This window comes from Myotis nattereri, assembly GCF_964212035.1.
Source record: "Myotis nattereri genome assembly, chromosome: 3".
In the NCBI taxonomy this organism is placed as follows: domain Eukaryota; kingdom Metazoa; phylum Chordata; class Mammalia; order Chiroptera; family Vespertilionidae; genus Myotis; species Myotis nattereri.
The window spans coordinates 161,518,403-161,529,278 of record NC_138077.1 but is presented as its reverse complement, the minus strand read 5'-3'; the positions used below and the strand labels follow the sequence as shown (position 1 = coordinate 161,529,278).

Below are 10,876 nucleotides of genomic sequence, written 5' to 3'. Positions count from 1 at the left end.
CCCTCCCAAGGTCGCGAGGACGGCGCCGCAAGGTCACCCATGGAGCGCGCCTTCACAGAGCTCCCCAAACCTGGACAACTCTGCACATCCCTGCGCTTTGTAACATCACAGAACCCGGGGTCTAACTGGAAGAGGGGGTGACTGGAAGCAGAATTCTTCCGGAGACACTCTCTCTCCACAGTCACTCGCTGAGCCAACTCGATTTAGGCTCCTGTTGCAACCTCACTTGCAAGGACGCGCTCCGCCTCTGCACACGTGGGCAGGAATAAATAGCCCGGGCAATATTCCGAAAGGTCGGATGTACCTACGTGATGAAATGGCCCTGCTCGTTTACATGGCCGAGGCGCACAGAACATCCTTTCGCTTTAGGTCCGGCATTTGAGAGTAAAATGAATCTTGAATCCTTAAAGCAGAAACGAGTTGGGTTTGACGGCTTTTCCCAGAGAAATCAAGGGTGAAGCCCAGGGTGACCTTTGCCCCAAGCCTCCGGCGACGACCGTGACCTTTCACCCACATTCCCGGCCTGCCCCGCGTCCAGCCCCCGACCCCCTCCTCCTCCCTCCCTCCTCCCCTCGCCCTTCCCACTTCGCGTGCTCGCTGCCCCCCCGCCCCAGCGTCCCGCGGCCGAGCCGCCTTCCGGGCTCCCTCTCCACGCCGCCGTCAGCCTCGGTTTCCCCCAGGAGGGCGCGTCGTCTGAACTGAGGACCCGAAGGCGGCGAAGCCCTTTCAGGGACCAGCCCCCGGACCAGCGGGGCGCGGACGGCGCCGCCCGATCACCCAGAGAGCGAGCCCCCGCCGAGCCGCCCGCGCAGTCCCTCCATCCTAGGCCCTCCGCGCCGCCGTCTTTGGCTGCGCCGCCCCCCTCGGGCCCCGCCCTCCGTCGGTCTCGGGAGGGCGGGGCATCCGGGCCCCCGTCACTGGCGACCCCGGAGCCCGATTTAGTCTCGGCCGATCGCGCGGGGTGAAGGACTGAGCAGTCGTTCAGCGAGTCGCCATGGCAGCGATGTTGAGGCGCAGCGGCGGGGTGAGAGGGAGAGCAGGGCCGGATGGGGCTGGGGAGGCGGGGTGATTGGGGTGGTTGGGGGGTGGGCACCGGTGGGAGACAGGGGAGGGGGCGAGGCGGGAGGTGCGTCGGAAGCCGCGGTGAGGAAGGAGCCCGTCCCGGGCCGGGATCCGGACCTCCCTGCCGTCAGGCTCACCCCTGCTCTCTCAGTGGGACTGAATACAACCCAGGTCTTGACCCTCCCTATCCTCTCGGCAGCTGCCCCTTATGCAATGGCGTCCACCTTTTAGAATGTCCTTTTTCTGTCTCTGCTCTTGAACCCTTCACCTGTTTTCCCCGGGCACCCCGCCCTTGGCCGAAGTGGACCTGTCTGCATTGGACGGGCCTGTTTGTGGTGAACTGGCTTCGTATCTCTTCCATCTCGAAGCTCCCTGTCCCCAGCCAGGGAATCTCATTCTGCAATTGATGTAGACGAGAAAATGCAGAATTCAGATAGTCTTATCGCGAAGGCCTGCAAAGTCTCGGGGAACGGGAAGTGGATACTTAATATGTTTAATGCGCTTTGGGGTGTGCAATGAGGAGGAAGATGTTTCCATGTTTCATTCGTTTAAAAAAAAGAAAAAAAACTACTGCAGACTGCTTCTTGAAGTTTGTATATTCCAGGGTTGTGTTGCACAGATTCTAAACTCCCTAGATGTATTTTGCTATCTTAAATATTATTGATATATACACACAAGACTGCCATTAAAAGGCACTTAAGGCTGAGTTAAGAAAGTTATGTTCCTGACCGAAAAAAGTAGCAGTGTTAGAATTTAGAATAATTCTAATGGATTGTTCCTCCATATTTGTCATTGCTGTGTAAGTTCATCGCTTCTGAAGGCAGAAATAGGGGGATTTTTTTTAAATGATTTTTAGCTCTGACACCAGAAAAAAAAAGACAGATTTCTCAGTCTCTCTAAGGAAGGATTTAGGAAAAAAAACCCATCCAGAAAACTTCAGCCCCTGTATTCCTTTTTTGACATTCCTTTAATGCTAAGGCTCTTATATCCCTAAGAAATATACAGAAGTGTTTAATTTCAGTTGTGCCTTTATTTCAGAGTTGACGTTTGATTAAAGTTGCTCTCTTTTAGAGATTTGGAATGCTATTGCTCTGGGCAGAGAACCCAATGTACTAAAACCATATGGCACTATGCTTCCAAGACATCATCCTGTTTTAATCATCTCAACAAATGGTAATTCCTTTTCAAACTCCATTTTCCAGGTTTGAAAAGAAGTGACAAGAAGTTTGTAACCAATCCAAGGTCTCAAAAATTTTGTGGAATGTCAAACTCAAACTCAACTTGAGTTTAGCAATTCTAAGTCCAAATAATATACTGTTCCTATATCTGGTATCTACTAAAACACATCACTAAATGATTAACATTAAATTATATAATTAGCAGGTCAATGGGTACTGTTCCCTGGCTGCATCTACCTTTTGTACTTTGTTTTATGTAAAATGTATTTTTAAAAAAATCATATTTTTTGTAAATTATTTTCAATCTAATATACCCTATTTAAAGTTTCTCAGAAAGCCACTTTACATTTTTTATTGTGAGGTCTAATTTTTGTATAGTGGTATCTGAGCACATATTTAGAAGGGTCACGTTTTTGGGGTTGATTTCAGTGGGATGTTATTCTTCTTTATAGAACCTAATAACCAATTAGGAGACTTGAAACTGAAAGAGTGGTATAGCAAGGCGGTCAATGGCATGGGCTCTTAGTAAATGTTAGAGTTAGAATCTTGGTTCCACCAACTAATAGCAGAGTGACTTTGGCCAATTTTACTTGACCTTCCTGAGCCTAAGTTTCTTCAAGTGCAAAATAGGAATCAATATAGTGCCTTGTGGCATGTGGTTGTAAATGAGAATAGGTTTGGTCTGTTACAACTGGATAATGAGGACCAGAGAAACCGTGTTTCACTTCGAAAATAAAATTAAGCAAAATTACAAAGAAATGTGAATTTTCATACTTTATGTAATTTTTCAAAATTGTAGTATAAAGTATGTTGCGTAGTATAAAGTATGTAATTTTGAAAGGGCTGTTTAAATTAAGATACTTGACGATCTGTATTGTCACTTTAAATGTAGGTGATTCTCTTTGTAAGTTAAAGTTGTAATCTACATAGTGGACAGTTTCTTTTTATAGCTTTTGAACAACGTAAGTTCTTTTAGTATATTATTCAGTTTCTCTCTTTTTTTCTTTGCCTAACTTACTAGAATTGCCTAGGGATAGTTCTATCAAAATTTTTTTGAAATATAAATTGTGTACTTTTGGCCGTCCTCAAATATTTACTCAGGAGTTAAGTGGTTTTCAATTTGATAATTTTAAAAGATACAAATGATTACTTTTTTAAAAAACTGTCAATGAGTTTAAAATGGAACAATAAGTATAGATGTGATTATATCTTTAGTATATCTTTGAAGAAATATACATATAGAGGGTGGGACAAAACTAGGTTTACAGTTGTGAGTACTCAAAACAGTTTATTCTTATATTATTATTTATCAAATTATTTTTCATATGGACAACTCTAAACCTACCTTTGCTTCACCCTGTATATTAAGACAAGTAGTATATTAATAGTCTAGAACAGAACTGGCAAACTTAAAAAAAGTAAAGGAACAGGTAGTAAGCTTTGGCTTTTGTGCCGAGCCAGCTCAGCCAAGGGTTTGAAAGCCTGAGTGAGGGCAGCGAAGGATTAAAGAAATGGCAAAGAGAATAAGCTGGTTCTAGGTGGGTCTTCCTGTGCCTGGCTGAGGCCACAGAGAGAGATCCAGAAGCAAGCTGAGCCTTTATTTTATAGTCAGAGGTAAACAAGGTAGTGGTCACCATAGTTACAGTGTTCTTGTGAATTATATTTGTTTTGGCACCACTTGCTACTTCTCCCTCAGCCCATTAGCTTCCCAGATAGGATCTAGGGAGCTTCATAAGGTCAAGCCTAATTATGCTGAGGACTGTGTCCTCTAAGCTGGGACTTGTTTGTGGCTTTGCCAACAGGTCAGTCCCAGGCTTAACCCTATAGCCGCGCCCTACAGACTTTGTGGATCATATGGTCCCTGTGGCAGCTACACAACTTTGGTGTGGAAGCAGCAATTGACGATATGGTGTGGCTGTGTTCCAATAAAATGTAATTTACAAAATTGGTGGCTACCCCTGCCTTAGAACATTCTGAGAATACTTAAACAGCAGAAGATAAAAAACATGATTTTAGGCTATTTTGGTTTGTGAAATAGAGTGAGATATCTTAGAAAAAATATCCTTCAGGCAGAAGATTCCTAGAGGCATTTGTGGGAGGCTCACAGGGACAGTGTCAAAGTTGATGGACTGGCCCTGGATGGTTGCTCAGTGGTTAGAGGGTCGGTGGGGGTTTGATTCCCAGTCAAGGGCACTTACCTTGGTTGTGGGTTCACTCCCCACCTGGGAGGCAGCCAGTCCATGTATCTCTGTCATCTCTCTCTCTCTCTCTTTCTCTCTCTCCCTTTCCTCCCTACCTCCCTCCCTCTCCTCCCTTCCTCCCTTCTTCTCTTTCTCTCTTTCCCTTCTACCCCCTCATCCCTCCCTTTCATACCCTCTTAAGAATCAATGTAAAAAACATCCTCAGGTAAGAAATAAATAAATAAAATAAATAAGTTGATGTACTGGGCAACTTTTGCACACAGTACAATACCATCCTATTGTTGCCAACACTTCTGCTCCTCAATCACAAGTGTCCGAGAGCTTGTAGGTGAGATTTCCAGACTGGTGGTTCTAAGTTAGCTGCTACCCCTGACTGTTATTTGCCTTGGAAATACTCCCACTTTAGTAATGTAAATACTACTGAATAGATCTATTTTCATTGCTTTAAAAAAAATTCCTTTTTGATAGGTGTTCAAATATCTGGTAATTGGCTTATTTACTATAGAAATCAAATTATAGTTAAAGGCACTCTGCTCTTGAGTGGGATCAAACAAGTTGTTGTACTCGTAATTGTCAGTACTTTCTTATTTGGTTAATGTTTAATTTATCAAATTTATTTTAATAAAATTGTTCTTTACAGGCCCTGAGAAGTCTTTCTCGCTTTGACTGGAGATCACAACATACAAAAGCTGCCTTAAAACATGAACAAGGATTTGGATTTAGTTTTGGTATATGTTTTGTTCTGTCTTTTGACTTGGAACTTAAATTATTATGTATATGCAGCTCTCTATGTATGTATTTGTCTGAAATGTTGATGAAAAAATCTTAGTAATGTCTGTCAATGAACAGAATCAATCACCATCCACTGATTGTCCACAGTTAGTCACACCCATTCTTGCTGACCTCGTTTTTTCTTTAGCATAAGTACCCTACCCATAGAGCTGTTAGCAGCATACATCTTTTCCTGCTCTTCTTTCTAAGGATGTAACACAAAATAAATAACAGAGCGTCGTCCCCTGCACCAAAGGGTGGCAGGTTTGATTCCGGGTCAGGGCACATGCCCAGGTTGCAGATTTTGACCACCTGTTTGCGGGAGTTGGGGTGGGGGGTGATGCAAGAGGCAGTCTATCAATGTCTCACATGTCGATGTTTCTCTCCCTCTCTCTATAAAATCAATTTTTGAAATGTTTACTAAATAAATAAGTAAAATGAAGATCCTGGGCAAAGCGTTTGAAATGAAAATCCCTATCTTAAGCATCCTTTGCCTCCTAAAGTACTGCTTGTTTCAAATTATTTCCTTCCCCCTAGTTAAAAGACCCATTTTCTCAGTTCACTTGTTCTCAGGAAATATTTGTAAAAGCTAGAAATATTACCTATCTCCTTTGGCTTAGATTTCTTTATATTACACAATGAAATCTTGATTAGTTACAAAGTTCCTTTGTAATCTTTTGACTTTCTGCTTAATCAAGGGTTAAAAATCTTCATTATATGTAAATTTCTACATACTAATTCCATAGGGCTTTTTTCCCTCAACTCATTCTATTTGAATGTTTTCTAAATAACTTTTCCTTAGAGTTCACTGAACAACAGAAAGAATTTCAAGCCACTGCTCGTAAATTTGCCAGGGAGGAAATAATCCCAGTTGCTGCAGAATATGATAGAACTGGCGAGGTAGGTATCTCTGTGTTTGTTTCTGTATATTGAGTAGAGCTCTGCATCTCCCTAGCGTGGCAGAGTGGCCTAATGAGCAGGTATCCTGTTGGGTCCAGTGTCACAGTCTCCCTGTTCACCTGACCTGGGCACTGCAGGTGGCCCTCCACCCTCCATTGTAGCTGAGCTTTGATTGCCATTGGCATGTCAGTGGAAAGGATTTACCCCTAGTCCGATTGGCTGCAAGGACTGGTTGTGACCTCAATGGAGGATCAGCTGTATAGGACCCCATCCCACAGAGCAGGACTTATTTCAGCGGGGCTCTGGTGCCCACTGAGGCCACCCCTTGAGTGTGTCACTTATGGAGGTAGTTGGCTGGTGCTTTGATGTGGTCTGAAGCTGTCCACAAGATAAGCTGGCTCTGGGCTTCCCAGGAAGTGTAGGCTAAGGCCAGCCACCCGCACCCCACCCCATGTTCCACCCAGCATGAGCAACAGAGTGATCTGCAGATGGCTGCTACTTGTGCTGGGCTTGGAGGGCCCCCGGTGAGGCCAAGCTGCGAGCCAGGCCTGATCCAAGGCCAGCTGCTGCTAGTGCCCATCCTTAGGCACCTAGCAAAAGGAATAGGGCTTGCAGAGGGCAGATGCAGTTTGTTTGAGAGACTTTAGGAAAGTTTGAATCATGAGCCAAAACAGGCCACTTGTATGGAAAAGCCACTGGAAACAGATTGGGTGGGCCAGAAAGTAGGGTGCGGTGAAGTCTCAGGGTATCACCAGTGTGGGATGAACTGTGATAGCCAGGTTAATGGAGACTCAGATATGGCACCTCCCTCTCTGCGCTGTGCGGGGAAGGGCTCAAAAAAGAAACGATGGACTCTACCAGCACTTCTGTCTGGGAGAAAGCCGCCCCTCCAGCTTTTGCCCTTAAGACAATTCAGTTCCTCCCTGTGTGTCCCTGGTGCCTTTTGAGATGCTACCCAAGTGCTGGAGCTCAAAAGTGAGTGAGTCCTAGTAAGTCTGTGTGCTGGCCCTTTAATAGATACTACCTGGGACTCCAGCAACCCTCCGTCTCCCTCAGCACAATCCCTGCTGGTTTTTACAACGAGAAGTTATGGAGACTTCTCTTCCTGGCACTGGAACCCTGGGCTGGGTAGCCTGGTATGGGGCTGGGACCCCCTCACTCCTCTGGGGGCACCTTCATGGCTGAGATACCCCTTCCAATTTTTATCTGCCACCCATGGGTGTGAAACCAGCCCATTTTCCGTCTCTGCCTCTCCTCCCAATCTTGATGTGGCTTCTTTAGTAAATCCCTAGTTGTAGGATTCCATTCTGCTAAATTTCAGGTGGTTCTGAATTATGGTTTTCTGTAGTTTAGCTGTAATTTTGATGTGATTAGGAGGGTACAAATACCACATTTGCCTGCTCTGTCATGTTGACCAGAAGCCTCTATGCATTTTAAGGAGAGAAAAATCTTTTACATTTTTTACAAGACTATATAATCAAGTTATCTAGATTCTTAAATGTACATAGCTATTTTCTTTCATCTTTTTTCTTTTCTTTTAGTATCCTGTTCCCCTTATTAAAAGAGCCTGGGAACTTGGATTAATGAATACACACATTCCAGAAAGTTGTGGTAAGCTTTCTTCACATTTTTAAATTCTAGAATGCATATAAGCAAAAAAAAATTGTGAAACTGTGCTCAGTCATTCTTTTAAATACTTACTACCATTAAATATTGGCTTTCTACCCATGTCTCCCTGATCAGACTTCAGTACTACCTGCTTCTAGAAGCCTTGTACTCAACACTTAGAGAGGCATTATTCCTTCTTTATAACAGGTTCCAACCTTAACTTGATCCTAAACGTTAGTAAATTTTTCCTCCAGAATTGGTCAATTTGTTGCATTTTAATTCTACCTTTGAGTTTACATTTTATTAAGAGGTTTTTGTTTTTTTCTGTGAGGTTTTCATTCTCACCTCAGATTTAAAGGATCAAAGTTTCAGCAGAGTGGAATTAAGTTTTTATAGAAGTTGAAACATGAAGACAAGTCCAGATTACAAATAGCAAGAGAATTTTTTTTTGAAATTTTTAAAACTTACTTTAGAGAACTATAATTTGTTACTGTGCTATCCTTAGCACATTTTTAGTTTCTTGGGTTATAGATATTATATTTGCAAATATGCTTTTAAAACCATTAGATGAACTATTTTAATTACTTCTGATTAGGTCATATTAGAAGTAATAATTCACCTTAATTTCAGCTGAGATGTACTACATATTATAATGGGCTTTTAAAATATTTTGATACTGTAGGAGGTCTTGGACTTGGAACTTTTGATTCCTGTTTAATTACTGAAGAATTGGCTTATGGATGTACAGGAGTTCAGACTGCTATTGAAGCAAATTCTTTGGGGGTAAGTTACTTAAAAAATTAATTGTGTAACTGAGCTGTTGTTAATGAGACAGTTCTACTAGGTTAGGTGAGTTGGTAGAGCAGTTTTCTTTTCAAAGGTACACAACATTCTTCAGTGAAGCCTGTCTTTCTGATTCCAGAAACTTACCATTCTGACCTTGTCTCCAGTACTTGGAGTCCTAACTAACCCTGTGGGGAAACTATACACTTTGGCTGCTGCTTCAGTGGCAATTCTTAGGTAAGGGCAAGGCCGAAATCCAGCATTCAGGAGAAGGATCTTGATGGCTTGCTGCCACTGCTCGCAATACTACAATTTAGTGAGCAATTTTTAGGAGGCCTGATTATATATACCACGTTATTTATCCTAAATTTAATTCTTTGTATATTATATATCAAGCCCTATATAACTTAATTTTATGAAAATACTTAGATTACAGAGTTATTTTCTTATTTTAGCTTTCCAGCTAGGAGGCAGAATAAAGGCCAGTTCTTTATACTTACCCATTGGAGGAAAAATAGTTCTTTATTTTAATTGGTAGTATCTCTGAATTTATATACCCAATAAAAATATCTTATTTCTTTAATGTCACTTTTCTTTGATAGCAAATGCCTGTTATTATTGCTGGAAATGAGCAACAACAAAAGAAGTATTTGGGGAGGATGACTGAAGAGCCATTAATGTGTGTGAGTATGTACAGCTGCTGCTGGATGTCACTTTTAAAGAAGGGAATAGGGTGCTGTTTCTCCTTTTCAATCTATATGTATACTTTGGGCTATAGCACATTAAGACAGAAATTACCAACATACTTAGATATGATGATATTTCTGGGATGCCAAGAAACTGTCATCATAATTACTCTTGGTTATTTCCAGGTGGAAGATACCTACTTAAGATAATATCTTGAGTGTCAGAAAAGTGTCATAATAATCCCCTAGCTTCTTTCCACTAGAGAAATATCATACAGAGTGCAGTGAAGCACTCTGCAGTTCATGAACTGAGTGGCTGTATCACAAGTTCACATTGAATGTATGACAGTAGTGTTTGAACTAGTAGTCTTTTGAACTAATAATGTGAATGAAAAGATATAATTATTTGTTGAATGAGTAACTTGAAAAGAGTATTTATAGATTAGCTAGTCCCTCAGCGTGGCCTGCGGAATCGGGCCAAAACTGGCTCTCCGACATCCCCCGAAGGGTCCCGGATTGCGAGAGGGCACAGGCCAGGCCAAGGGACTCACCAGTGCACGATCAGGGCCAGGGAGGGATGTGGGAGGTTGGCCAGCCGGGGAAGGACTGCGGGAGGGCTCCAGGACGTATCCAGCCCGTCTTGCTCAGTCCCGATGGGCCGGACCCCAGCAGCAAGCTAACCTACCAGTCAGAGAGCGTCTGCTCCCTGATGGTCAGTGCACGTCATAGTGAGTAGTTGAGCAGCCATAGCATATCATTAGCATATTATGCTGTGATTGGTTGAATGGCCCACCAGACGACTGAACACTTAGCATATTAGGCTTTTATTAAATAGGACTAGAGGCCCGGTGCATGAAATTTGTGCATGGCGGAGGGTGGGGGCAGTCCCTCAGCCCGGCCTGCACCCTCTCCAATCCAGGACCTCTCATGGGGTGTCCGACTACCAGTTTAGGCTCAATCCCATAGACATTCAATAAATTCATTTGTCCAAACATGGTGTTAGAACCTAGAAGTCTCATTAAAAAGCCTAAAGTGGTGAAGGAAACTCTTGTCATAAAATCATGCATTTCTAATGGAGCTAGGAAGTAACTGGCATATAACTGAAACAGCACTGAACTTGGGATCCCAAGACCTGGCTTCAATTCTTGGCTCAGCCATATAATAGTAATGGGATCTTAGACAGTGACTTCATCTTTCAGTCTGTTCTGAAAATAGGGAGTATAATATCTCAAAGGGATAGTAAAGAAAAACAAAATGCTCATGTTTTAATAATAATACTAGAGCCCCGATGCACGAAAATTCATGCAAGAGTAGGCCTTCCTTCCCCCAACTGCCGGCACCGGCTTCCCTCTGGCACCTGGGACCCAGGCTTTCCTCCTCCAGCCTCTGGCAGGCACCTGGGTCCCGGGCTGGCTTCCCCTGGGCCACACGCAGGCACCCGAGACCTGGGCTGGCTTCCCCCAGGCCACCCGCAGGCACCCGAGACCCGGGCTGGCTTCCCCCGGGCCGCCCGCAGGCATCCAGGACCCGGCTGGCTTCTCTCCGGCCCCGGCTTCATCAAGAAGGACGTCCAGAATGACGTCCGGAAGACATCCAGTCTAATTAGCATATTACCCTTTTATTATTTTAGATCTTCACAGTGCGTCCCTTTCACAACAGTATATTAGAGAAATTTCTTTCATACCTA

At 43.5% G+C, this 10,876-nt stretch overlaps 1 protein-coding gene across 2 annotated transcripts in view; it reads left to right on the top strand.

The window, feature by feature from the left end:
• The first annotated feature begins 581 nt into the window (after positions 1 to 581).
• Positions 582 to 10,876, top strand: part of ACADM (acyl-CoA dehydrogenase medium chain) — a 32,672-nt gene continuing 22,377 nt past the window's right edge. The window contains exons 1-7 of one of the 2 annotated variants that reach the window (XM_081087248.1): positions 582 to 1,024; positions 2,134 to 2,235; positions 5,082 to 5,169; positions 6,015 to 6,112; positions 7,654 to 7,723; positions 8,403 to 8,503; positions 9,106 to 9,186. In XM_081087248.1, coding sequence (XP_080943374.1) covers positions 2,233 to 2,235; positions 5,082 to 5,169; positions 6,015 to 6,112; positions 7,654 to 7,723; positions 8,403 to 8,503; positions 9,106 to 9,186 — 441 coding nt within the window. In that variant the 5' untranslated portion in view covers positions 582 to 1,024; positions 2,134 to 2,232. The remainder of the gene's footprint in view (positions 1,025 to 2,133; positions 2,236 to 5,081; positions 5,170 to 6,014; positions 6,113 to 7,653; positions 7,724 to 8,402; positions 8,504 to 9,105; positions 9,187 to 10,876) is intronic. The other variant, XM_081087247.1, reaches the window with a different exon arrangement.